At 39.9% G+C, this 25,285-nt stretch overlaps 18 protein-coding genes and 2 non-coding genes across 20 annotated transcripts; 9 read left to right on the forward strand and 11 right to left on the reverse strand.

Moving 5' to 3' along the window:
* Nucleotides 1-7: 7 nt before the first annotated feature.
* Nucleotides 8-2,281, forward strand: SEC23 (GTPase-activating protein SEC23; the record flags this gene model as incomplete). Its single annotated transcript, XM_002496434.1, has 1 exon — nucleotides 8-2,281. The coding sequence occupies one exon, from the start codon at nucleotides 8-10 to the stop codon at nucleotides 2,279-2,281; it is 2,274 nt and encodes a 757-aa protein (XP_002496479.1).
* A 184-nt stretch (nucleotides 2,282-2,465) lies between these two features.
* Nucleotides 2,466-3,512, reverse strand: AOS1 (E1 ubiquitin-activating protein AOS1; the record flags this gene model as incomplete). Its single annotated transcript, XM_002496435.1, has 1 exon — nucleotides 2,466-3,512. One exon carries the CDS (start codon nucleotides 3,510-3,512, stop codon nucleotides 2,466-2,468), a length of 1,047 nt encoding a protein of 348 aa, XP_002496480.1.
* A 261-nt stretch (nucleotides 3,513-3,773) lies between these two features.
* Nucleotides 3,774-5,702, forward strand: HDA3 (Hda3p; the record flags this gene model as incomplete). Its single annotated transcript, XM_002496436.1, has 1 exon — nucleotides 3,774-5,702. The coding sequence occupies one exon, from the start codon at nucleotides 3,774-3,776 to the stop codon at nucleotides 5,700-5,702; it is 1,929 nt and encodes a 642-aa protein (XP_002496481.1).
* Nucleotides 5,703-5,802: 100 nt separating this feature from the next.
* Nucleotides 5,803-7,203, reverse strand: PRP4 (U4/U6-U5 snRNP complex subunit PRP4; the record flags this gene model as incomplete). The annotated part of the gene is made up of 1 exon (XM_002496437.1): nucleotides 5,803-7,203. One exon carries the CDS (start codon nucleotides 7,201-7,203, stop codon nucleotides 5,803-5,805), a length of 1,401 nt encoding a protein of 466 aa, XP_002496482.1.
* A 129-nt stretch (nucleotides 7,204-7,332) lies between these two features.
* BET2 (Rab geranylgeranyltransferase BET2) lies at nucleotides 7,333-8,298 on the forward strand (the record flags this gene model as incomplete). Its single annotated transcript, XM_002496438.1, has 1 exon — nucleotides 7,333-8,298. The coding sequence occupies one exon, from the start codon at nucleotides 7,333-7,335 to the stop codon at nucleotides 8,296-8,298; it is 966 nt and encodes a 321-aa protein (XP_002496483.1).
* A 59-nt stretch (nucleotides 8,299-8,357) lies between these two features.
* On the reverse strand, nucleotides 8,358-10,418 carry DPB2 (DNA polymerase epsilon noncatalytic subunit; the record flags this gene model as incomplete). The annotated part of the gene is made up of 1 exon (XM_002496439.1): nucleotides 8,358-10,418. One exon carries the CDS (start codon nucleotides 10,416-10,418, stop codon nucleotides 8,358-8,360), a length of 2,061 nt encoding a protein of 686 aa, XP_002496484.1.
* A 413-nt stretch (nucleotides 10,419-10,831) lies between these two features.
* CSA1 (Csa1p) lies at nucleotides 10,832-11,872 on the forward strand (the record flags this gene model as incomplete). The annotated part of the gene is made up of 1 exon (XM_002496440.1): nucleotides 10,832-11,872. One exon carries the CDS (start codon nucleotides 10,832-10,834, stop codon nucleotides 11,870-11,872), a length of 1,041 nt encoding a protein of 346 aa, XP_002496485.1.
* A 239-nt stretch (nucleotides 11,873-12,111) lies between these two features.
* VPS4 (AAA family ATPase VPS4) lies at nucleotides 12,112-13,395 on the forward strand (the record flags this gene model as incomplete). Its single annotated transcript, XM_002496441.1, has 1 exon — nucleotides 12,112-13,395. One exon carries the CDS (start codon nucleotides 12,112-12,114, stop codon nucleotides 13,393-13,395), a length of 1,284 nt encoding a protein of 427 aa, XP_002496486.1.
* Nucleotides 13,396-13,517: 122 nt separating this feature from the next.
* On the reverse strand, nucleotides 13,518-14,114 carry ZYRO0D01232g (pyridoxal 5'-phosphate synthase; the record flags this gene model as incomplete). Its single annotated transcript, XM_002496442.1, has 1 exon — nucleotides 13,518-14,114. One exon carries the CDS (start codon nucleotides 14,112-14,114, stop codon nucleotides 13,518-13,520), a length of 597 nt encoding a protein of 198 aa, XP_002496487.1.
* A 254-nt stretch (nucleotides 14,115-14,368) lies between these two features.
* On the reverse strand, nucleotides 14,369-15,367 carry PDP3 (Pdp3p; the record flags this gene model as incomplete). Its single annotated transcript, XM_002496443.1, has 1 exon — nucleotides 14,369-15,367. One exon carries the CDS (start codon nucleotides 15,365-15,367, stop codon nucleotides 14,369-14,371), a length of 999 nt encoding a protein of 332 aa, XP_002496488.1.
* A 348-nt stretch (nucleotides 15,368-15,715) lies between these two features.
* On the reverse strand, nucleotides 15,716-17,722 carry BSP1 (Bsp1p; the record flags this gene model as incomplete). Its single annotated transcript, XM_002496444.1, has 1 exon — nucleotides 15,716-17,722. One exon carries the CDS (start codon nucleotides 17,720-17,722, stop codon nucleotides 15,716-15,718), a length of 2,007 nt encoding a protein of 668 aa, XP_002496489.1.
* Nucleotides 17,723-18,021: 299 nt separating this feature from the next.
* Nucleotides 18,022-18,492, reverse strand: ZYRO0D01298g (uncharacterized protein; the record flags this gene model as incomplete). Its single annotated transcript, XM_002496445.1, has 3 exons — nucleotides 18,022-18,130; nucleotides 18,220-18,350; nucleotides 18,475-18,492. The coding sequence occupies 3 exons, from the start codon at nucleotides 18,490-18,492 to the stop codon at nucleotides 18,022-18,024; spliced, it is 258 nt and encodes an 85-aa protein (XP_002496490.1).
* A 157-nt stretch (nucleotides 18,493-18,649) lies between these two features.
* Nucleotides 18,650-18,723, forward strand: ZYRO0D01320r. Its single transcript has one exon. It is a non-coding gene; the product is annotated as a tRNA-Ile (tRNA).
* A 329-nt stretch (nucleotides 18,724-19,052) lies between these two features.
* ZYRO0D01342r lies at nucleotides 19,053-19,124 on the forward strand. The gene has a single exon. It is a non-coding gene; the product is annotated as a tRNA-Cys (tRNA).
* Nucleotides 19,125-19,232: 108 nt separating this feature from the next.
* On the reverse strand, nucleotides 19,233-20,720 carry JIP5 (Jip5p; the record flags this gene model as incomplete). Its single annotated transcript, XM_002496446.1, has 1 exon — nucleotides 19,233-20,720. One exon carries the CDS (start codon nucleotides 20,718-20,720, stop codon nucleotides 19,233-19,235), a length of 1,488 nt encoding a protein of 495 aa, XP_002496491.1.
* Nucleotides 20,721-20,971: 251 nt separating this feature from the next.
* Nucleotides 20,972-21,448, reverse strand: NUT2 (mediator complex subunit NUT2; the record flags this gene model as incomplete). Its single annotated transcript, XM_002496447.1, has 1 exon — nucleotides 20,972-21,448. The coding sequence occupies one exon, from the start codon at nucleotides 21,446-21,448 to the stop codon at nucleotides 20,972-20,974; it is 477 nt and encodes a 158-aa protein (XP_002496492.1).
* Nucleotides 21,449-21,804: 356 nt separating this feature from the next.
* MET16 (phosphoadenylyl-sulfate reductase (thioredoxin)) lies at nucleotides 21,805-22,599 on the forward strand (the record flags this gene model as incomplete). The annotated part of the gene is made up of 1 exon (XM_002496448.1): nucleotides 21,805-22,599. One exon carries the CDS (start codon nucleotides 21,805-21,807, stop codon nucleotides 22,597-22,599), a length of 795 nt encoding a protein of 264 aa, XP_002496493.1.
* Nucleotides 22,600-22,924: 325 nt separating this feature from the next.
* MRP2 (mitochondrial 37S ribosomal protein uS14m) lies at nucleotides 22,925-23,272 on the forward strand (the record flags this gene model as incomplete). Its single annotated transcript, XM_002496449.1, has 1 exon — nucleotides 22,925-23,272. One exon carries the CDS (start codon nucleotides 22,925-22,927, stop codon nucleotides 23,270-23,272), a length of 348 nt encoding a protein of 115 aa, XP_002496494.1.
* A 74-nt stretch (nucleotides 23,273-23,346) lies between these two features.
* Nucleotides 23,347-24,009, reverse strand: RHO1 (Rho family GTPase RHO1; the record flags this gene model as incomplete). The annotated part of the gene is made up of 1 exon (XM_002496450.1): nucleotides 23,347-24,009. One exon carries the CDS (start codon nucleotides 24,007-24,009, stop codon nucleotides 23,347-23,349), a length of 663 nt encoding a protein of 220 aa, XP_002496495.1.
* A 517-nt stretch (nucleotides 24,010-24,526) lies between these two features.
* On the reverse strand, nucleotides 24,527-25,165 carry ZYRO0D01474g (Rho family protein; the record flags this gene model as incomplete). The annotated part of the gene is made up of 1 exon (XM_002496451.1): nucleotides 24,527-25,165. The coding sequence occupies one exon, from the start codon at nucleotides 25,163-25,165 to the stop codon at nucleotides 24,527-24,529; it is 639 nt and encodes a 212-aa protein (XP_002496496.1).
* Nucleotides 25,166-25,285: the final 120 nt, after the last annotated feature.

Raw genomic sequence — 25,285 nt, forward strand, 5'->3', positions numbered from 1 at the left:
CAACATCATGGATTTCGAGACAAACGAAGATATCAATGGGATCCGTTTCTCTTGGAACGTATTCCCTTCGACGCGCACTGATGCCAATAAGAATGTCGTTCCAGTGGGATGTCTTTATACACCTTTGAAAGAGTGTGAAGGTTTGAGTGTGGCCCCTTATAACCCTGTGATATGTGCTGGACCCCAATGTAAATCGATTTTAAATCCATACTGTGCAATTGATCCACGCAACAATTCGTGGACTTGTCCTATCTGTAATTCGAGAAATCATTTACCAGCTCAATATGCTAATATGACTCAAGAAAATATGCCAGCTGAATTACAAAACACTACAGTGGAGTATATCACCAATAGACCAGTTCAAATTCCACCAATTTTTTTCTTCGTGGTTGATATTACAGCTGAAAAGGAAAACTTGGACGCATTGAAAGAATCTATTATTACTTCCTTATCCCTTTTACCACCAAATGCCTTCGTTGGTTTGATCACTTACGGTAATGTGGTTCAATTACATGATTTATCTTCTCAAACCATTGACAGATGTAACGTCTTTAGGGGTGACAGAGAATACCAATACGATCAATTGGTTGAAATGTTGACTGGTCAAAGACCAACCAATACTATGGGTGCCTTACCAAACACAAAGATTACTCCATTTTCTTTGAACAGGTTTTTCTTACCATTGGAACAAGTTGAGTTCAAATTGACTCAATTGTTGGAAAATTTGAACCCAGATCAATGGACTGTGCCCGCAGGTCGTAGACCATTAAGAGCTACAGGTTCTGCATTGAGCATTGCTTCCCTTTTGTTACAAGGATCCTACAAAAATGTTGCTGCAAGAATTATTTTATTCGCATCTGGTCCATGTACTGTCAACCCAGGTTTGATTGTCTCTAACGAATTGAAGGATCCATTGAGATCTCACCACGATATCGACTCGGACCGTGCTCAACATTACAAGAAAGCTTGTAAATTCTACAACCAATTAGCTGAAAGAGTAGCTGAAAATGGACATACCGTCGATGTTTTTGCAGGCTGTTACGATCAAATTGGTATGTCTGAAATGAAGAGACTAACAGATTCCACTGGTGGTGTCTTGCTTTTGACAGATGCATTCTCCACTGCCATTTTCAAGCAGTCCTACTTGAGGTTGTTTGCCAAGGATGAAGAAGGCTACTTGAAGATGGCCTTCAGCGGTAACATGACCGTTAAGACAAGCAAGGATTTAAAACTACAGGGTTTGATCGGTCATGCTTCTCCTGTTAAGAAGTCTGATTTGTCTAACGTGAGTGACTCTGAAATTGGTATTGGTGGAACTTCTGCCTGGAAGATGTCTTCTTTATCTTCAGGTCACACCTATTCGATCTTTTTCGAAATTGCTAATACGGCAGCGGCAGCACCAGTTGTCTCCGATAGACTACGCCTAGCATACACTCAATTCATTACTCATTATCAACATTCTTCGGGTACTAATCGTGTTAGAGTTACTACTGTTGCTAACCAATTGTTACCATTTGGTGCACCTGCAATTGCTGCCTCTTTCGATCAAGAAGCTGCTGCTGTTCTAATGGCAAGAATTGCTGTTTTTAAGGCTGAATCTGATGATGGTGCAGATGTGATTAGATGGATTGATAGAACTTTGATTAAGCTGTGTCAAAAATATGCTGATTACAACAAAGATGATCCATCATCTTTCAGGTTGGCCCCTAACTTTTCCTTATATCCTCAATTCACTTATTACTTGAGAAGATCTCAATTCCTAAGCGTTTTCAATAACTCTCCCGATGAGACGGCTTTTTACAGACACATTTTCACTAGAGAAGATACAACGAATTCTTTGATCATGATTCAACCAACTTTGACTTCATTTTCAATGGAAGAAGATCCACAACCAGTGTTATTGGACTCCGTGTCTGTGAAACCAAACACCATCTTATTGTTGGACACTTTCTTCTTCATCTTAATATACCACGGTGAACAAATTGCTCAATGGAGGAAAGCAGGTTATCAAGACGATCCACAATACGTCGATTTCAAATCATTGCTGGAGGAACCTAAACTGGAAGCCGCTGAATTGTTAGTGGATAGATTCCCCCTACCTAGGTTTATCGATACTGAAGCCGGTGGATCTCAAGCAAGATTTTTGCTGTCCAAATTGAATCCATCAGATAGCTACCAAGATGCTGCGCACGGTGGCTCTACAATTGTGTTGACCGATGACGTTTCTTTGCAAAACTTTATGACCCATCTACAACAGGTCTCTGTAAGTGGCCAGACTTGAGATAATACGCATACGATGTCATGTCAAGACAACATTTAAAATAATTTAAAGGAATGAATAAATGAACGAAAAAAAATTATCATTACTTTGGAAATGTACATTAACATTAAACTTTCTGTAAAAAATACGAAATAAAGAACATTCCTTAAAAGGATAATTCAATTGTGAGTATATTTTAAAGGATTCAGAATTCGAAGATTGGCATGTCTAGAGTAATCCCATCGAAAACAATGAAATTGCTCAATGGAGGTTGTCTTTTACCTAAGATATTAATCACATCTTGCGCGATGGCTCCGCCTACAATGGCCGATACTGGTGCAAATTGTACACCTTCTTGTTTAGTAAATTGTTCCACGTAAGTGTCGTTCAAGACAGTTTCAGGAACACCTAGCTGTCGACATGTTTCTACAGCCTTCTCCTTTAACGTTAAAAAGTTTAATTGTCCAATTTCATGCTCGGCGCGGAGCAGTGCTAACGTCAAGGGAACGGCGCTAGATAATCTTTTGATTTGCCTTCTGTTCAGCCGACCTTCTAAGGAGGCAGTCTTGATCATCTGCTGGAAACTTTTGTAGTGATGTCTTGTGTTGATCACTTCAAAGACCTTTTTGTCGTCATCTTCATCAGTACGGGTTTTAACTTCTGTAACTTCTGTATTTGTAGAAATTTGACCCTTCTCTGTAGGTTGACTACCCTTTAATTTCTCATCTTCTGCATCGAATTGGATCAAGTCAACAAATATATATGCAAACAGTCCATTCGATCCTGCCAAATATATTGGGATGTTATACTTTCTTGTCAATTCGTTAAGCTTAACCATTTGACTAGTGTTCAACTCGGTACCAATTACTAAATCGAATCCTTTGTAAAAATCTGCATCCTTAGATTCTATACTCTGTGTATCGAATGATAAATGGACTCGAGGATTTAAGTCTTGGATTCTAGCCTTGGCACTTTCTAATTTAAGGGACCCTACATCTTCACTACCAATAAAGAACTGTGATCCTAGGTCTTCCTCCTGTACAACCGTATCATCTAGAATAGTTAAGTGACCCAACCCACACAGTACAACATTCTTACATATTTCTGTACCTAAGGATCCTAATCCGATTAACAACACTTTGGCTGATCTCATCCTAGCTTGGGCTGCCATCCCCCATAGTCGGATCTGTCTATCATACAGATCAATCTCATCCCTGGTTAAGCGTTCAGCAGTAGCTTGTGAAGGTTCCATAATGATCCAATTGGGGCCAAAAGTTACTGATCTGTTTGTTCTGCATTGTTAAGTACAGAAGTTTCTCTAGGTGTGGTCGGAAAGACGTTCTAGAAAAGATTTACATCTGAATGTTAAAATCTAAAAACACATTTAATGTAGTATTGAAAACAATAAAGGCTACTAGTTGACTTTGTTTCAACGGCCAAACATTATCCGACTAGTGGAATTTAGTATAATTCCATTTTGAAGTGATTTCATAACGTTACTGGATACCAAAATATGGATTTACTTAAAATTTTAGATACCAAGCCCGTGCCTGCAATTGTAGATGCACGCATACTAAGTGCATCTGATAATACGAGTGGAGATTATTGGCTGCCAACCACTATGTGTCTTTATCAGAAGGAACTTACGGATCAGATTGTATCTTTACACTATTCTGATATACTTAGGTATTTTGAAACTAAAAACTACAAAGACGACGTTGTTCTACATTCTATGGAGACTTTGTGTTTGAATAGTGGATATGTGGCTACTCATCCTTATCTTTTAATCGATCACCATTTACCAAAATCTTTAATCACAAAGGATATTCCTGGACATTTAGCGGAAACTAGTGGTAAATTTACTGTTCTTAGAGATTTGATAAACTTGGTACAAGAATATGAAACTAATACGGCTATTGCATGTCGTCCAGGTAGAACAATGGATCTTTTGGAAGCTTTACTTTTGGCAAATAAGGTTAATATTAAGAGATATGACGGACATTCGATCAAGTCTAAGCAAAAATTCAAGAATTTTTCATGCACATGCCACCTGTTTCCCTCTGAAGGTTTAGATTTAGTTAACTATCCATTGGAGGTTGCCAATCAATTCGATATGTTAATTTGCCTTGATACTTCTGTGGATACAAATGATCCCAACATTCAAACGGTTTTACAACATGCAAGAGATCGCAATAGTGAGGAGTCTAGAGCTCCCATCGTAAGATTAATTGCTATTAATTCTGTCGACCACTGTGAACTATATTTTGAGAAATTGCATGATAGAAAAAGTAGAGAATTTTTGGAAAGCGTTACCGCTGCAGTTGTAGTCTTAAGAGACAGGGTAGGAACTCTGCCGCCAGATCTAAGGCCTATCTATGCCCAAAACGTGAGATACCTTATGGATTGGTTGGAAGACCCAAGTATACCTTGGCCACTACCAGATTTGTATGCGATTAAGAAATATACGCCTATGGATGTTGAAAAGTCACTACTCACTGAAGTTCACTACAGCCAGATTGAGGACGAACTGGAGGCAGCTTTCAGCACGGGTAAGAAGCGCGTACGTACAAGAGGTGATAAGGATAATGCTAAAGTTGTTGAATCAAGTTCTTTTTATGATGTTAAAAGGTTGAAAAACGATTATTCTACAAATCCTATAAAGCAAGATATGGGCCGTATAACAGGGATTGCTGATTACGTGGTCATGTCAAACAATTATCATTTATCAACGGGAATTATCACCCATAAATTAATTCAATCCATTGGTCAAACGTATTTGTACCTCAAGTTACAACGTGAAGAAATGGCCTTTTATGATAACCTGAATGATATTCAAGAAAGACGTAAAAAACTCTACCAAGATGAAGAGGCTGCCATTGAAAAGAAATTCAAAGATGTAAATTCACGTCATTTGGAAAATTTAAATTCTTCAGCGGCATTAGAATCTTCCAATCAAGTCAAGATGGATACCATTGGGATGAAGGAGAAAGCATTGGAAGAGTTGCTACAAATATTAGATGGCGATCGAGATAAATATAAAAATATGAAAGAGTTGTTTCTGGAACGTAGAGATCTAGAGAATGAAATTTCCAAGGAGGAAAGGTTATCTAGTTCCAAAGAAATGGAAAGAGAATATATGGAGAAAGAAATTGATAGGGCCACTAAGGCCATACAAGATATGGAAACAGAAATGAAAGCCAAAACTTTAGAGGCAGAAGAATTGCAAAGGAAAATGCTGCAAGCCGCTGACAGCACTAACCATCAGAGAGATGAAGTTTTGGAAAGGATAACGAACCTTAGATCACAAATTGGTTCAGAGAAACTCAACCATGAGGAGTTAGGAGTAAAAGTTGGCGTAGTTACGGAGAAGTTAAATAAGATGCAAACGTCCAGAGTGCGATTGGCTAATAGTAAAAGCGGCACGGGCAGACGCATGAAATGAAGATAAAATTAATACCTATTATGAAAAGAGATTTTGCATATGTGTACATAGAGAAAACTGCCATTTTAATTTAGTTTTTAATATTAAGACTGTATGATTGTTAATTTTGCATTGTCCATAGTTTGACAGATCTATCCCATCCACAACTCACTACTGATGATGCATTTTCGGATATATCAACACAAAGTATCTTATCCATATGACCTTGTAAAGTCGTCAATTGGGCCCAGTTGTAAGCACCATATAAATTGATCGACTTGTCGTAGCCGCTAGACACTAGACAATTTCCATTTTTCTCGAATGCGACTTTGGTAACAATACTCTTGTGAGCCAATATTGTTTGGTATTCTTCAGGTTTTCTTAAATCCCAAATTCTTATAGTACCATCACCACTACCTGTGGCCACTTGATATCCATTGGGGGACCAATCTAAGCTATAAATTGGTTTAGTGTGTCCTGATAACGACATTGCACGTTTACCGGACCTTATATCCCACACAAGTCCTTTACAATCGATTCCTCCACTACAGACCAGCGAACCATCGCATTGAAACCCTAATGAGTACAATTCTTTACCGTGTCCCTCTTGCAGAAGTAATTCCTCTTGTGTCTCTACATCCCAAAGTCTCCAGGTCATATCGAAAGATGCGCTAGCAATAAATCTTCCGCTAGGATGGAACTTGGAGTCAGTAACCCTATTTTCGTGACCATTCAACGTTGCCATTTCTTCTAATGTATTAGATTTATAGCCAAATAGTTTTACACTCCCTTCTTCACCACCTGCAGTGATTAAATCACCAGTGGGACTCCAATGGATCCCACCAATCTTACCCATGTGGATTTGAGGTTTATTTTGCAATATCTCTAATGTCTGACTATTGAGAATTGTTAAATCACCTGCCCAGCTTGCCGCTGCCACAAGAGAACCATTGGGAGACAAGGATACCTGTGAGACTGGTCTAGTTGATACCACTTGAGATCCCATAAGTTCAATATTCTTCGTTTTCATGGCAAAATGTCGCCTTTTCTTAATCTCTTGGGTCATATCAAACTCCTGAAACCTCTGTGACTCCTTCATTAATCTTTCCCTGGCCTTATTCAATGAATATCGTATCAGAAATTTCCTAGAATCAATCAGTGATCCGCTAGCCGGTGTATAAAAATCCTCCTCCTCTTCTTCTTCAACTTCATCTTCTTCATCCATGTTCTGTTCATCAGTGCCGTCCTTATAGTAAATGGATGCTTCAAAGATGTCCCTATAGTGCTTATTCTTGAATATCAACTCGGCTAATCTCTCTCTTCTTGAGAAAGCATCTTCACCAGCTAGGGATTCTGGCTCTTTCAACAATATTAGAGAACCTTTGACGTCTTCGTCGATCGTAGGTACTAGTCTTAGCCCTTCATGTCTCTGGAAGCCTAGCCATTTCAAATCTTCAGCAAATCCATTATCTGCACCCTTCCCTTGCAAATCTTCAGAGTCAGTATTACTCTTGGCTGCCATAAGCTTTATTTGTACATTTATGTGCTTGTAGTATTAAGTTCATCACCTCGATCTTTTCCTTTAAGCTACAACAGTACAAGTAAGAGAATTGGAAATTTGGAGGTATAGAAACACAGTTAGACCAATTATATGTCGACATTTCTTAGGGATAAACATATTGCATATGTGCAATCGCTGGATAAGCACCATGAGAGTTTTGAGTACTGGCTATCAGAGCACCTTAGGCTCAACGGAGTCTACTGGGGTTTAACAGCGTTATGCTTAATGGATGCTAAGGAAATTTTCAACAAGGATGAGATAGTACAATTTGTGATGAAGTGTTATTGTAAATCCACTGGTGGTTTTGGACCTTTCCCCCGTCATGAAGCTCATATCCATGCTACTCTCTCAGGAATTCAAGTACTGGCTACTTACGATGCTCTTGACGTATTATCAACAGAACAAGTGGAGCAAACTGTGCAATTCATTAGAGGGAACCAGTTGAGTGATGGGTCGTTTCAAGGTGACAGATTTGGTGAAGTGGATACTAGATTTGTCTATACAAGTTTAAGTGCGTTATCGATCCTGGGTAAGTTGACCCCAGAAGTGGTAGATCCCGCTGTTGAATTTATTATGAGATGTTACAATTTTGATGGAGGATTTGGGCTTTGTCCAGGAGCTGAAAGCCACTCTGCTCAATGCTTTGTATGTCTTGGTGCTCTTGCCATTGTTGGTAGATTAAACGAATTGAGCGAAGATCAATTGGAAAAGACAGGTTGGTGGCTCTGCGAAAGACAGGTACCTGAAGGTGGGTTAAACGGTAGGCCCAGTAAATTGCCTGATGTTTGCTATAGCTGGTGGGTTCTATCCTCTTTGGCCATCATTGGCAGATTGGAATGGATAGACTATGAGAAATTACGGGAATTTATCTTAAAGAGTCAGGACTCCAAAAAAGGTGGAATCAGTGATAGACCTGATAACGAAGTAGATGTTTTCCATACGCTTTTTGGTATAGCAGGTTTGAGTCTGATGGGCTTCGAAAATCTGATTTCAATTGATCCTGTCTATTGCATGCCCTACTATGTCACCAAGAAATTTAAGAAATATCCATATTAAAATATTACATATTAGTTTATTAGTTCTAACCTTTGGTATTGTATTATATTAGAAGAATGCTAGAAGAATACTTCTTCTTGTGAGACTTTCTTGGAGGATGGTGTATAATCCATATACTTTGCACGCCTACCGCTGATGAATTTACCTGGATTAATAGCTTTACAACCGTTATAGGTCACATCGAATGGAGAGGCAGTGGTATCATCTAGGATCAAAGTGGAAGGAATTGGATGCATGGTCAATGCGTGGTCTAAATCCCAAACGACTGGACGCACATTGGTTGTAAAGGGACTCAAATGACCTTGGTCTAAAAGTGTTTTAACTAGTTTTCTCGATTCTTTGACTTTAGCAGGCAGTTGATCTGTACTTTTAAACAATTCGTGGATTGAAGTAGCATCAGCTTCTTTTCTCCTTTGCATTTGTTGTTGGAACTCTATCAATTCTTGTTCTTTGGATTCTTCTACTGTTGGAAATTCTACACTGTGCCTTCTCAACCTTTGAGAGATGTCGTCTCTTGCAATGACTATCTCTTGAGATATGTATGCAATTCTCGTTGGATTTGACGCCCAGATGATATTTTTGCAGACCTTATCCATCTTTTGAGTGAATGATGACGGTATCGATCTTTGAGGCCATGAATATGCAGCCCCCAAGGAAATCATCGATTTCCAGGGATCGTTTACACCTGGAACGAAGACCAAAGTAGAATTCTCCACGATGTTTTCGAAACGAGCTAAGAGTGTTGCTAAAGTATCGAAGTTGTTCTTGTAATGAGTGCTTAAACTAGTAGTCTTGCTGCTTAATGAAGCGTGAACTGGGGTCGTAGAGAAAGAGCCCTGGAAAACTATTACAGTTGGTGGATTTTCATCGAGTATGGTAAGAACTTTGCGGAGGGCCTCCATTGTGGACAATTGATCTAAAAACATATCACCACCTAGGATAACGAATTTATGATCTACCAGCTCTTTTTCCAGAAGGTGTAATCTAATCTTTAGATCCTTATCTAGTCGAGGTACCAAGCTTGAGTTTGAAGGGCTGTGAAGTCCCAGCATATCTAAGTTACCAATGGCGTTTAAGGTGAAATCTCTTCTTTCACCAGGTGGATGCGTGATAGAGGCAACGTGGAATTTGTTACCTGCTGTGAAGTAAATACCTTCTGCTAAGACAAAACAGCCGCTCACATAGTAAGACCCACTTGTGGGCAAAGTCTGTGAAATATCTATCTCTATCGACCCTGAAGGGTCTTCAAGGCACCAATTACCCTTAGCGTTGGTTCTTAACAGCCCTAACAATAAGAAATTTTGACCATCACGCCCAATCAAGTTTTTGATCTGCGTAATAACCATATTGTTAGAATTTGATGATTTCCCATTTTGTAATTCCTGTTGTAACCCAACCATCGACGACAGCGGGTTTAAAGTATCAACGTTTTGGAAATTCTCATTTCTCATAACTCTATCTCTGACCAGGTAATATCTTGTAGAGAAAAGTGTTGCATAGTCCTTGATTTCCGGTAATTTAAATTCATTGTTAAGTGGTTTCGACTTCCGGGCACTTGGGATAAACTGCATCTTGACGGGATCGTAGTTAAATCTAGGTTGTTCATTGGCGTTAACAATTTTAAAATATTCTTTCCAGTCCAAATGATCTTCATCGTCGTCTGTTGCGTCTTGATCCATTTGTTCAGGCTCAGGTGTCCCTGTAGCAGGTGGTTGTGGAGGTGATGAACTTCCATCCCTTTCTTGATTCTGAGGTTTTAAAAACTGGTCAATCGGTACATTTTTAACTGCAGGTCGTTGCTGTGGTTGTTGTTGAACCTCTTCTCTGTTGGTCTTTTGTCTCTCTTTGATTTCATTGATAACTTCCAATACACCTTGTCTATCGACGAATAATCCTCTTTCCTGTTGTCTCCAAACGCTAGCAAAACTCTCCAAGAATTGGACAGATTCGCTGCTTTTTTTCCAATCCATTCCAAAGGTATTACCAACGAATTCTGCCAACGCTGCCAATCCATCAGACTTAAGATTCAGTCCATATTTCTTGGAGAGGACTCTGTACGCCATAGGCCTCAGCAGTGGAGGTGAAATCTTGACAGGTAAAACATTACCGGATGCTAGCATGGTGTCGATTAATCTAGGTGGATATAGTGGGACTCAGCGTATTGTCTATCTACCTTCTTTTATTGCTGGATATTTCTTACGCGTAAGATCAAAGTTTCACGTGATGGGATGGTATGAATAGTATATTGACTATAAGGTAATTGAATTCGCTTGGCAATGTTATAGCATTCTTAGAGGTTCCAATTGGCCTCCTTTAATGACTTATTCTCACTACCTTGGTTCTTTAATCCTTTTACTTGAAAGAGTTTGATGAGATGTATTTAGGATTCGAAAGTTAGGGAAGACGGAACAAAACAACTTAAAATTACCCAACAAACAAGTTTTATAGGCAAAAATACTGGTCAACCGAAGCCATTTGGGTTCTTAGTTATCGTTTTAATTGAATCCTTGCCATCAGAAATTAATTTGTTACCATGCTGGAGTCAGTTCGAGGATTTATTGGTGATATATTAGGATATCAAGCAACTGATCCTAGAAAGAAAGAATACGGCAGTTTAGATGATGTTAGAACCAGTAACAGACAAGGAGGTAGTGGTTCGCATGCACGCTTAGATCGTAATAGATTGCGTAGAAGGCGAGCTATCGCTAGCAATGGCGATTCAGCTAATAGCAGGAAATATGTGAGACCCCAGGACGGCAATAGAGTTAATAAGATGAGGAATCCTTCCGCAAGGACTGGACCTGGTACATTGAGTAAGCTGATGAAATCTATCAAGAATGTGTTTTCTACTGAGGATCAGGATTTAACCCTAATGCAACAGGCATGTGGTAATACTAATGCTATGTTACCACCAGCAGCTAGAAGAGGCGCCCACCAAGGAGCAGAAGGACGGAAGAAACTCAGAGATAGGATCGTTAGAAGTGAAGCATTCAAAAGAAAACTGCTTGAAATCAAGTACGATGATCGCATGTTAGAACAGGTACGTCGTGGAAGATCCGTATCCGGCAGTAGAAGAAGAATCGGCGAAGGGTATCAAGGTATCGAACCATTGCAAGACGATAAAGTGGGTCTACTGCAGAGAAAATTGCAAGAGTTAGATTCTAAAGTACAGGATATGGATAAAGAGTTGCAAATCACTCAAAAAAAATTGAAATTTGCTCAAGAGAAAAATACGCTTTTGGAATCGTTGTTGGATGATGCTAATATCGATAGCGAATACGTCAAATCTCGTAGGGATATCAAAAACTTACAAAAAGAAAACTTAAAACCGGAAGCCGAATTACCACCTTCGCCAAGAAGATCAGTCAATCCGCTTTTCACTTCAAGCCCCATGCGTAAGCCTCCTTCTGTACAAGACCAAGAACAAGAACAAGTACAGGGACAGGGACAGGATCCGACCCAAAACTTTTACAGCAAGTATCCCAAGATTCCAGAGACTGAACTGCTTGTACAGGGACGTGATCGAACCTCTATGTCGCCTATAAGAATTGATTATTCAAAGTATTCCACGTGAGAATGTTCCCGTTACCCGGTGCGGTTTATTCGGTCTTCCGAGGTGAAGGTAAACTGGGACCATCACTCAATTAATCGATGAAGAAGGTTGACCTAACGACACTCCTAAAGATATAGAAGGTACAGACCCTCACCCAGCAAGAATCGCTGTTATACTGTTCGTTGTTGCTGTTCGTTGTTGTTGTTGTTGTTGTTGTATAGTTGCCCAAGGTGAAAAAGATACGAAAGAAGTGCTTGTAAATGAGCACGGGGGATTTCTTAACCAAAGGTATTGAGTTAATCCAGAAGGCTATTGACTTCGACACTGCTACGCAGTACGAAGAAGCGTATACTGCTTATTACAATGGTCTCGACTATTTGATGCTGGCATTGAAGTACGAGAAGAATCCAAAATCCAAGGATCTGATTAGAGCTAAATTTACCGAGTATTTGAATAGAGCTGAACAATTGAAGCAACATCTAGAGACAGAAGAGGAGAATAAAAAGAATGGTTCTAAAAATGCATCTCCAAGTAGAAAAGTTACAAGTGATGAGGATTCAGAGGATTCGAAGAAATTGAGAGGCGCGTTGTCCGGAGCTATTTTAACTGAAAAGCCAAACGTACGGTGGGAAGATATTGCTGGTTTAGATTCTGCCAAAGAAGCATTGAAAGAAGCTGTGATTTTACCTGTGAAATTCCCCCATCTCTTTAGAGGTAATAGGAAACCCACATCGGGGATCTTGTTATATGGACCACCAGGTACAGGTAAATCTTACTTAGCTAAGGCGGTGGCCACAGAAGCAAACTCTACGTTCTTTAGTATATCTTCCAGTGATTTGGTCTCCAAATGGATGGGTGAATCAGAAAGATTGGTTAAGCAACTATTTGCGATGGCTAGAGAGAATAAGCCCTCGATCATCTTTATCGACGAAGTTGATGCACTAATGGGTCAAAGAGGTGAAGGTGAAAGTGAAGCAAGTAGAAGAATCAAGACGGAATTATTGGTGCAGATGAACGGAGTGGGGACAGATTCTGATGGTGTTTTAGTATTGGGTGCTACTAACATTCCATGGCAATTGGATAGTGCCATTAGGAGAAGATTTGAAAAAAGAATATATATCCCACTGCCAGATCAAAGTGCTAGAACTAGAATGTTTGAAATTGACGTTGGTGAGACACCATGCTCATTAACCAAGGAAGAATTTAGACAGCTGGGTGAGTTGACAGAAGGTTATTCAGGTAGTGATGTTGCCGTTGCCGTTAAGGATGCGCTCATGGAACCAGTTAGAAGGATTCAGAGTGCTACCCATTTCAAAAATGTTTCCACAGTGGAAGGTCAAAGGAGATTAACGCCTTGTTCACCAGGTGATAAGGGCGCAATTGAATTGAATTGGGTTGATATCGAAGCTGATGAATTACAAGAGCCAGAATTAACCATTAAGGATTTCCTCAAGGCAGTGAAGATTACGAGACCAACGGTAAATGAAGAAGACATAAAAAGGCAACTAGAGTTCACTCGTGATTTCGGACAAGAGGGAAATTGAACTTCAAAATACAACAAGCACATATATAATATTATTAATCTTCTTTTCTTACTTCTCTTTCATTAACCCGTACAAACTACATAAAACATATACTTATAACAATAGGAGAAATAGAGACGTAATCAGTTATAGACCTTAGTGTTATTTTCTGTATCGGAAACTTTGGCGGATTCAATCTGTACCTTAACAACGACCGTGTTAGCATGTTGGATGAAAACGTGAGCATCTGGATTAACTCTTAGCAGTAAATCTTTGTAGTATTTAGATTCGTCACTAGAAGGATTAACAACGGATGCTGAACCCCTCAGGTTTGCACTCATTTGGAATAACTCAGCTTGATTCAATTCTTGCAACAGGTTTAGAAGTTTGCTTGGATGTTCTTGAGTCTCATCGTTATTGTCAGGGGTTGGGCTTTGAGACAAACTGTGCTTCCTTACAGAGAGATTCTTAGCGGTAATCCAATCATGGAATAATAATGAAACTTTGGGGTTATCGCAAATGTTACGGTACTTCTCGGTATTAGTCAAAGTGGCAAAAACAATATAATCTTTATCAGCACCATCTTCACCCTTTTCATAGCTCTTACCAATAGGTACATAAATATAGTTCATTAATGATATTGTAGGTATACAGTCTTTGGAACATGTCGCCACATGAACGTACTTGGATGTTTTAATGAGTTCAAACAGATGTGGTGGGAACTTCTCAGTAAAAGACATAGTAGATATGATACTCTCGAGGTCTAATCTTTCTTCTCACCAGCAAGAACTGTTGTGGTGTTGGCAAGATTAACTAGCTACAGGGCCTGTTAAAGATCGATCATGATAACGATCTACAGTACATACACGATCATGTGATAGAAGCGTTGCAAACGAAATTAAACATTATAACGTTAATTTGATGATTACAAACAGAATTTTATTTACTGATTTCCTTTCCATACTCTTTTTCTTCCCTCGATTATAAGTCTTTATTATACAATGGTAGTCTCAGTGGGTGCATGGTCCTGAGGTTGTTGTTGTTGCTGTTGTTGCTTTTGATCGTTGGCAAGTTTTTCTGCCTTCAATTCTGCAATTATGTCAACCCAATGAATTAATATGTCTTTGCAAATGTGATGAAATTCATCTAAGTCAGGATCATTAACAATCACTTTCAAAAGTTTATGCAATTTGGATTCTCTTAGAGCATCGATATCGAAAAATGGAGGATCACAAGCCAAATTTTCAGATATTTTGTTCAAAAGTTTATGAGAATCCAAGATTTCTTGCTTAGAAGGTGGTGAGTCCCTTTGAACTAAATTTTGTTGTAATCTGCGGCGTATTAAAAGTGAAATTTCCACCTTTCGTGATCGATCCAACTTTGATCTTTTCCTCTTCTTATTATTATTTGTGTTATTACTCCTGCTCAATTTAGCACTATCATCTTTGTCATCTGCCACTGATGATTGGGTATCGTTAATGTTCCTATTTTCTTGTTCTTGTTCTTCTTCTTCTTCTTCTTCTGGCTTTATGCTTCGTTTATTTTTGCTCCTGGTATTAGTTGGTATTGATTTTCTTTTCTTGGATTCTGCCTTACTCATAAAGGGATCTTCTCCCGGTAATATAGTTTCTCTGTTCAACTCCTCCTTTAATTCACCAAACCTATCCTCTTCTTTCAATCTACTCACTATGAAATCCTCTAAGCTGCTAAAACTTTGGGCTTGTCTATAAGCCTCGATCAAATCTTCCTGAGACGTCGAGGCTTCCTGCTGCAGAAAGTTTTCGGCCATTTTAGGTTCGAATGGTCTTAGCTTATGAGGTTGCTCCCAATAGTAAGTTGGATCGTTGAAAAAACAAACTGCAATACAATTCGGCCTTCGTTTACGATAAACATCATTTCTTAACAATCTTTGAGGGAAAACCACCGCAGGCCAAGGTGGGAAGTATCCCACTTTACATAGAACTAAATCACCAGTCTTTAATTCCTGAACCATTTCTTAATTACAAGGGAAACAACACTCAAACGCAGACACACACTCACGCTCAAACAGACACACCACGCAGACACACAACCTCTTCCCAAGATTTACGGCCGCCAAAAGCCTAGTTCAAAAACTCTTCCCCTGGAACGGTAAATCTCTTTGAAGTTACAAGTAGTTTGTTATTGCCATAGTTTATCTCAGTTGTACTTGTGCAGGAAAAAAAAAAAAAATATCATTCTGATATAGGGAAGTTTACCCGCATTTCGCGTCTTCAAGACGCGAAGAAAAACAAGCTCTCCGTGAATAATGATTGGTATGGATCTATCTCGGCTAGATAGTATCATTTCCCATCGTTTCCCATCACATCTTTATAGTACTAGGTATTCTTCTCTTTGGACCCTTTGATCTAGTTTTGTTTGCATGGCTTAGTGTGTTTGACGAATTGCTGCTACTTAGACTCGTCGTACTGCTGTTGGTACTTGAAGGTTCTGTACTAGATGAACCAGACAGGAGAGGTTTAGAGGCCCTTAACTTTTGTGCCATTAGGACTGCCCCTAGTTCGCTCTTGACATCCTTGGGTTTTTGTTCTCCTTCAGAAGATTGTGACTGCTTCTGTTGTTGTTTTTTCAATTCTTGAGCCTTTTGCAATGCTTCTCCCATCGAAATCTTGCGAGTGGGTACTGGCGGCTGTTTACTCACTTTATTCAATTTTTCTAAATGGGCCAATGCCTCAGGAACATCCTCCGCTCTCTTTGGAGGAGGGGCCGCTCTTGATAAATGGCCTACTTTGGTTAAAGCTTCAGGTACATCTTCTTCAGGTTTTGGTGGAGGTGCTGCTTTTGACAAATTACTCAATCTTTTAAGTGCCTCAGGGAGACTTGGATTCTTTTTTGGTACTTCTGGTGGTGTGGTTTTCTTCAATTTAGCTGTAAAGTCAGCCTCTGAATTTATTTTATTTCCATGTGAGTCGGTACGGTCTACATGGCGAAGCTTTGGTAGTACAAGTTCAGATTTTTTAGGAGGAACGTGTGGTTTGGGCTTTTCATTGGAACCTGTTGGCCTTAATTGAGCTAATCCTGCAGGTTTTTCTGGCCTAAATTCACCATCCTCAGGTGCCGTTGATGATTTTCTCAGTGAAGCTGGTTTGCTGAGTGGTCTTGGTTTAACGATTGTAGTTGGTTTTCTTGCCGGCTTTGGTGGTGGTGGTGGTGAAGCTTTGAGAGCTGAATTGATGAAACTTTCGGTGCTAGGTTTTGAAGGTATTTTGAAAATAGTAGGGCTAGCACTGGAAGCTGTTGGTTGTGTAACTGGGGATTTTAATGCTGAATTGATAAAACTCCCAGATCTTGTTCTTTGTAAAGAACTTTTTGGGGTGTTTGCCAATTCCAAGGGTTTATTGGGTTTGGCGGGCGGTGTCGATTTATGAGCGGCAGAATCAATAAATTGGTTTGAATGAAGGGAAGAGCTCTTAATTGGTGACTTGTTTTTTGGCGTCTCTAAGTTTGGTTCCACTTTATTTCTCTGTACAGAATCTAAGAAATCGAGATGAGATGATAAGGATGAAGGTGATTCCTTATTTGGTGAAGAAGATTTCCCATTGTCGAGTGCAAGAGTCTTTTTAGATGGCTCAAGTTCTGCCTTAAGATTGAACTTTTTAGGGCTGCTTTTTAATTCCACTTTATAAGGCGATTTAGTTGGTGAGCTTGGTGGTGAGCTTGATGGCGATCTTGGTGGTGAAATGGGTTTTCCAACATCTTTTTCAGGTTCTATATTTTCCGATTCATCTTTTGCTCTCGATCTTGATTTAGGAGGAACTGGTGGTGGTCCTCTACTTCTTGAAGTCACAGCAGGGATTGCTTCCGTCTTTCTAGATTCTAGGTTGGTACTATAATAGCTGCTACTCGGCAGAGAAGTCGTGGTTTTAGGGAACGACGGTGTTGTTACGCCATCCAATAATTTTCTTAAGCGATCATTGTCCCTAGATTTCTCATGGGGGGGAAGTGGTGCTGGAGGTTTTTCCTTAGCCTTTAACCGTTGTAAAAGAAGATAATCGTCTTCTGAAACTGTATAAGTCTTAGAATTTGTTGTTACCCTCTTGGGTGAAAAAGTCCTTTCGTAGTTATAAGCTGATCTGTATGCTAATTCAGGTGCATCTAATGTGCTTTTTCTTGATTCACCGTCAACAATGGCTACGCCATTTTCAGAAAGCAACTTTCTTGCCCTCTCTAGACTTTCCTCAGAATACCCGCCATTCATTTCATTATTAGTAGCACCAGCAGTCGTTGTAACATCGTTATTTCCCCTCCGCTGTAAATCGTAGTCCTCTACACGTTTCAAAAATTCCTCCAGCTCTGCACTTCTTCCCATAATTAATAGCAACTCAATTGATTGAAAACGACTGGATATTCGGCTATTTTTGACAATACTTCACCAGTTAATACTATTGTTTTGGTTTGGGCGCCAGAGTTCAGAGAACATTGACTACTGCTAAACACAGAATGGCAAACAATACATCACTATTAACGTCCCCTCGAAGAGGTTGTAGATGACTACAAATTATATCGTACATACTCTCATGCTAGATGAATTTTTGGAGCCTTGAGAATGATCTCAATGAAATCAGCATTATTTTTTTTATATGAGAAAATTGGAAGTGACCTCTGCATTTAACGCAGTGCAATGGAACGTTTCCTGCTTGCAAGGAAGACTTGAGACCCGCAAAATACAAAAAAGATCAGATAAACCAATGCCGCCAGGTATACCGTATGTGCAACCCTGTTAAATTGAATAGTTAGTATTTCTGCGAGAGAATGAAAGGATTTTTGTTTTGACTTTCTTGTTGCAATTTCGAATGAAATACATACGCAGGACCATCTTCAGGATCATTTATAGATCCTAAAAAGGATTCATGATTTGAATTGAAAAGGTGCGCAATTGGCGTAAGGATAAGTACACCAAATGCAGATAAAATGGTACAGAACCAAGCTTTACCGGGCTGATATGTTGTGTTAGTATGCATGGAGAGAAATAGGGAATCGGGAATCGGGAAAGCGATCGGCACAATCACCATATGGTAATGAATATTTGTGAGCACATCTGCTTGTGATCTGGGGACATACTGCTACAACTGGTCTCATAGTGTACTGCTACGATTTTTCCCTTTTTTCCAAACTAACTCCTGTACTTCAAGATGTGGAAAGCCCTTTTGATATTACAACAACGTTGCAAGAGAGTAACGTGCTCTTCCTACTACACCTGGCTTTTTTCTTTTTAGGAGTTTTCAAGCAATTACAAGGTCTCTTGGCCCAGTTGGTTAAGGCACCGTGCTAATAACGCGGGGATCAGCGGTTCGAACCCGCTAGAGACCATTCTTTTTCAATAATTGAATATTTTATTTTTCTTCGATTTAAGAACTGTGGTTGCCATTACAGTTGAGGCTGAACGTACCATTTCGTCTACAACTGTTGTAATATTTTCATTTTCCAAGATTTATATTTTGTTCCTGACAAATTGTTCCGCAGCTTGTCTCTTTGGAAAGAATAATAGGAATGGAATGTTCTTTATGCAACTCCAAACATCAGCAATGTGTAAGATATTTGAGTGCTTAAGTAGGCAGAGACTACGACAGTAAATGATTTGATATCTATCAGCTACTGAACAAAACCTGTAACCTATCCCTAAGGTTTTCACAGAAGTAGCTCGTATGGCGCAGTGGTAGCGCAGCAGATTGCAAATCTGTTGGTCCTTAGTTCGAACCTGAGTGCGAGCTTCTTTTTTTGCCGTTTTCAACGGCTCCAATGTTGAAATATCAAAGGACTTCCTAAATAACACTTTGATTTTTCGATGTATTACTCAATGATTAATTTATATAGCTAAACTACAAACCCTCAAACTTGGCAATACCGTTGTCAGGACGCTTGTTCTTTTTCAATTTTTCCTTTCTCTTTCTCTTGTTGGATATCTTTTTATCTTCCTCCTGTTTGTCACCATTATCTTTCTCTTGCTCATTTTCTTCGATTTCTTTATCTAATTCAGCAATTAGCTCTTCCCTTGATAGACCAACTTTACCGGATTCTTTGCCACCGCTGTCGCTATCGTCACTATCACCGCCATTAGCATCGCTATCGCTGCCGCCGGCATCGCTGTCATTGGCTTCGCTATCATTGGCATCGCTACCATCGGCATCGCTGTCATTGGCATCGCTGTCGCTGTCGCTATCGCTGTCGCTACTGGCACTACCACCTTCACTTTCAACTTCATCGTTTTGTTCGGTATCTGTATTCCAAATTAATATACTATCCATACCTCCTGATACTAGACGATATTCGTAATCTAAATCTAAAAACCCAACCTCATCCATTTCGCTATGCTCTCTAACTTCTACGACTTGGCCACGTTTGGTGTCCACCTTGTACAACCTCCCATTAGACACACCACACCAAACACAGTTATCATCTCGTAGAGTGGGCACTACAGCATCAATACTCTCTCCTTTAGAAACTTTAATTCTGTTTACTTGGTCCTCCAAATCGTTCTTTTCAGGCTTCCAAACAGTCAATACACCTTCACCCATACCACAAACAACGGTATCGCCAGATTCTGGATCTACAAATGTACCACATAGGATTTCATCCTCTTGGTCATCACTAACAAGTACCTTGCGCTTCTCTTCCGGAGTATCTTCAGTATCATCTTCGTTTGATACACGAGAATCCCAATAAGCTAGAGTAGTTTGACCCAAAGAGATGTACTTATGTACAGACCTTTTAGTGAATTGGAAAATATCATTAATGGCATCACCTCCGTGGATCTTGATGATTTTATTCTTCAACTTCAAAGTATCGTTATCCAGAACGAGAACGTTGCCCTCTTCATCACCAAGTAAAAGATATGGATGAGTTCCTGAATGAACCAACTTGGTGAATTTAGACCCATGGCCTTGTAGATCTACTTTTTTCAAAACTTTACCATTTTCTGCACTAGCTTTCTTCAAAATGTTATCAGTACCAACACTGTAAACGTATTCACCTTCAGCATCTAAACAGAGACATCTGACACTACCACGATGACGTCTTGTCTTCCACACAATACGGATCCCGCTAACGTCAGCACTTTCAGCATCTAACTGTAACCATGGTTTAGAATTGATTTCTTTACCTTGTGATTTACGTTCTTGTAAAAGCTTATCAAGAATGCTAGCATCGTATTCGTGACAGTAAAGATGCCCCGTAGCCAATCCGCTATAGATTAATGGACGTGAGGGGTGGCATGCCATTTGGAATAGTGGTTCCCCATAACGCAATTCCAGTAGAGGAAGCGAATCGGGGTTTATAGCTACACCAGCGTTCTCCTTCTTCTTAGCCATATGAGTAGAGCCACGACAGAGCCTATTGGGATAGATGGATGGCTTCAATGTGCACTATTCGCATTAGAATTTACCACTATCTCATCTCATCTCATCGATTCCTCTAATGGGGGAAAGTGAAAAATTTCAATGTGCACGTGACACACGCATACACATACGCATAATTGAGCATTCCGGTCTTAAAAGGCTATCTCAGTGGGGCCAATCCATCTTCTAGTCCATCTTGATTCCCATCTCATCTCAACTCATCCTTATGCATTCAGCTCGGTGTCGTGGTTTGTACTTCCCCCAGTTCTCTCTACAATACCTTGAACGCTTTGCTCCAAATCTGGGAACTCTTCTGCGATTTTCTCAGCCAAAGAATCTCTCAACTGTCTCAATCCATTCATTTTTGCCCTCTGATATTGATTAGACCTTCTAATGGCCTCGACGAATTCTCTTGTATAGATATCAGGATTACGCCCATCTTCAATGTACTGCAATACTTCCATAGGGATGTTCAACTTGTGCAATTGAGAAGTAGGATCATTACTGCGTTGGTTTAATTTCAGTAGACGATCCACATTACGTCTCAAGTTGGTAACCATACCTTGAGTGGCCTCTTGAGTACCGGGGAAATCATACACAGAGACACCAAGTTCGATGAAAGATTCTATGATGTTAACCACCTGCTGTTCGGTAGTTTGCAATTCATCCTGGATACCAGCAAGCTCAGCAGCGTTTTGCATTGATAAGATTCCTTGAGGATTTCCGTATATTCAGGCACTTCTAATGAGTTTAAATGGAAGAAAGCGAACTGGTTTAAAGACTCGCCTACTAGTAGAAATCGCACAAGATATGGAAAGGAGCAGATCTCTGGTGGAATCGACACTTCTCGACCTTCCAGATCGATTAAAATGGATCAATTAGTGCTATCTTGTTACCTTTCATCAAGTAAGCAAAATCATGTGATCTGTGCTGTGGCATCTGATAGTTGCTTTGTAACATGAGCCCATGTTGAACTTAATCGACACATCATGCCAACGGACCTCATTAGAGTTTGATTAGCTTTTCACCATCTCTCCCAAGGCTAAGAAATCACAGTATGGTTGAATCGATGAGTTACCACCTAAACGACGGTACGGTTGTGACCCAAGAGCAACTGGATCATTGGAACCAAGGTCTATCCAGTCTGCAGAGCCCACAGCAGGTACTACAATGGGCTCTATTGACCTTTCCACATCTGTGTCAAACCACAGCGTTTGGATTAACTGGCCTGGCCACCGTCGATATGTTGGACAAATTGACAGATTCTAAGATGGTTCCATTAATCTTTATCGACACTCTACATCAGTTCCCACAAACTCTAGACCTCTTAAAGAAGGTGGAAGACCGCTACTATGCACCTTCTGGTCAAAAGGTTCACATTTTCAAACCACAAGGTTGTAATACAGAGGTGGAATTTGCCCAAATGCATGGTGATTTCCTTTGGGATCTAGATGAGGAAAAATACGATTTCTTGGTCAAAGTGGAGCCTGCTCACAGAGCCTATAAAGAACTAAAATGTGCTGCGGTTTTGACTGGACGTCGTAAGACTCAAGGAACCTCGAGATCACAATTACAATTTATTGAACTAGATGCCTTAAATGGGATCGTTAAGATCAACCCGCTAGCCCTATGGGATTTTAACCAAGTGAATAACTACATCAGGGAGAACAACGTTCCATATAACGAATTACTTGACCTCGGTTACAAATCAATTGGTGATTATCACTCTACGCAACCGGTTAAAGAAGGTGAGGATGAGCGTGCGGGACGTTGGAAGGGCAAGACAAAGACTGAGTGCGGCCTACATGAAACGAGTAGATTTGCTCAGTACTTGAACGCTTCTCGGACTTAAACTTTGTAGTATTATATTTATTTTTTGTGTCGTCTGTAATTAATCGTTGATGAATTGATAAAGAGCTATGGGCATGAGCTGATACTTGGCAGGTAGACATTTTGGACGTCCAGGATCTCGATAAAATTGGTATGAAGGGCAGAACAGCACTAGATGGGGGTCCATAATCCATATTCTATCCATTCTTATCGAGTTTCCACGTGACCGCTGGTGGTTTTCTTAAGCCCATCGGTATCAAAAACTTGGACGCAGTATTAAAGTACTACTGACCAAGTATTAAAGAGAATATATTCAGCCCAAAAGGAAATAGCACTCTAGTATCAGGATGGGTAACTTCCGTTTTCCAATCAAGACCAAACTTCCGCCAGGATTCGTCAATGCTCGTGTAATCAGAGACAATTTCAAGCGTCAACAGTTTGCGGAGAATGAAGTTACACAAAGAGCACTCAAATACATTGCTCGTAATACGACGTTACCAGCAAAGGCAAGACTGGAAGCACAGCTAAGACTCTCGGCCGCACCCAACTACATGAGACAGACTCAGATCAAAAACCGTTGTTTCGAAACCGGTAACGCAAGAGCAGTCTTCAGCGATTTTAGACTCTGCAGAACCCAATTCCGTGAAAAGGCCAAGCAAGGTGATTTGCCTGGCGTCAAGAAAGGTATCTGGTAAAATAGGTTTATGTTTGTTTTGTTTTTTGTTTGTTTCTCTTTACAAAGAAATAGAATTCTGTAAATATCATTTAATCATAAGATTACACATTTCTTCTTCTTCTTCTGTTCCTTCTTAGCCATCTGTTTCTGTTCCTTCTTCGACTTCTTATTATTTTGCTTACCCATTAAACTTGCCCTAGTAGCAGCTTCGAACACTTCTCTAACCCCCATACCGGTCTTTGCACTACACTCACAGAAGCTCACGGCACCCATGGTTTCAGCAGCATTTTGACCCGTTGCATGAGAGACTGGTTCCTGACCAGCTTCTCTCAAACTTTCGACAATTCTTGGATCATCCCTCAAATCTGCCTTACAACCGACCAAGACAAATGGTACACCTTGACAGAAGTGTAACACTTCACTAACCCATTTCTCCATGACATTATCAAGTGAATCGGGCAAATCAACAGAGTAACAAACTAAAACCACATTGGAATCAGGATACGAAAGTGGTCTCAGTCGGTCGTAATCTTCTTGGCCTGCAGTATCCCAAAGTGCCAATTCCACATGTCTACCGTCAACTTCGACATCTGCCACATAATTATCGAACACTGTTGGTACATAAACTTCAGGAAATTTACCCTTAGCAAAAACGATTAGAAGACTTGTTTTACCACAAGCACCGTCACCGACAATAACCAACTTACGACGTACACTTTGTGTACCTGCTGCTCCTGGTAGATTGCTCATACTCATATTTCTATTGAGATGAATTGGCTTTTGTAAACAATGTCAAAGGTTGCTTAGTTCTATCTGTTGTGTTAGTAGTAACAAGGACGCGGTCCAAAATTAAAGCGTTATCATTTCACATTTCAGCCTCTTTGTATACCAAACATGCTACAAAGGGAAGCGCAATCACATCGAGCGATCCGGACGTCTGGACGCCCTGGGTCAAGGATGTTAGGCACGAGACCTGGATCACAAGATACTAAGACTCAGCCAAGACTCGAGCAAGACCACTACACTACACTCTACATAATTTGATCTAGCTTTAATCGAATTCAATATTTTCTTATTATACCAAAAAATTACGGGCTTCCACTACAATAACTACTACAATTATTATCACCAGTACTACTACCACTACTACTATTACTCTTGCTGCTATTACTGCTAATAGTACCTTGCGTTAAAACAATAATAATAATAATAATAATAATAACAATATTATTTTTTTTTTCTTTCTTTCGTTCTTTCTTAAATCAATCTATCCTTACAACAAGACACACTTTCTCTTCTTCTTCTTTTCTTGTGGAGCTTTTTCCTTCTTTTGCTTACCATTTTGTTTACTTCTGCCCATCAAACTTGCTCTGGTAGCAGCTTCAAAAACCTCTCTGACACCGTAACCTGTCTTGGCAGAACATTCGTAATATCCGGTTGCACCGATTTGATCCGCCACGCTTTGACCCTCTGCTGAGGAGACTGGTTGTTGGCCTTCAGCTCTTAGAGCCTCCATGGTTTGTGGGTCGTTTCTTAAATCGACTTTGCAACCAACAAGGATAATTGGCACACCTTGGCAGAAATGTAGGACCTCTGCAATCCATTTCTCTTGGACGTTTTCTAAGGAATCTGGCAAATCGATTGAGAAACAGATCAAAACAACGTTGGAATCTGGATAAGATAGGGGTCTTAAACGATCGTAATCTTCTTGGCCTGCAGTATCCCATAGAGCCAGTTCGACGCGACGTCCATCGACCTCCACATCAGCAACGTAGTTTTCAAAAACTGTAGGCACGTAGACCTCAGGGAATTGACCCTTGGAGAAAACGATCAAAAGACAGGTCTTACCACAAGCACCATCACCAACGATAACTAGCTTCCTTCTAATACTATTACCAACCTGTTGAGACATTGATATAGAGTTTTGAATTTTGTAATGCGAAATGCGTATGAGTTTATTCTTTTATTTTTCTTCCCTCAGTGTCTGAAAAACTTCCGATTTTTTCTTAACTTCTCACCACACACAGTCTAT

This window comes from Zygosaccharomyces rouxii, assembly GCF_000026365.1.
Source record: "Zygosaccharomyces rouxii strain CBS732 chromosome D complete sequence".
Classification (NCBI taxonomy): Eukaryota; Fungi; Ascomycota; class Saccharomycetes; order Saccharomycetales; family Saccharomycetaceae; genus Zygosaccharomyces; species Zygosaccharomyces rouxii.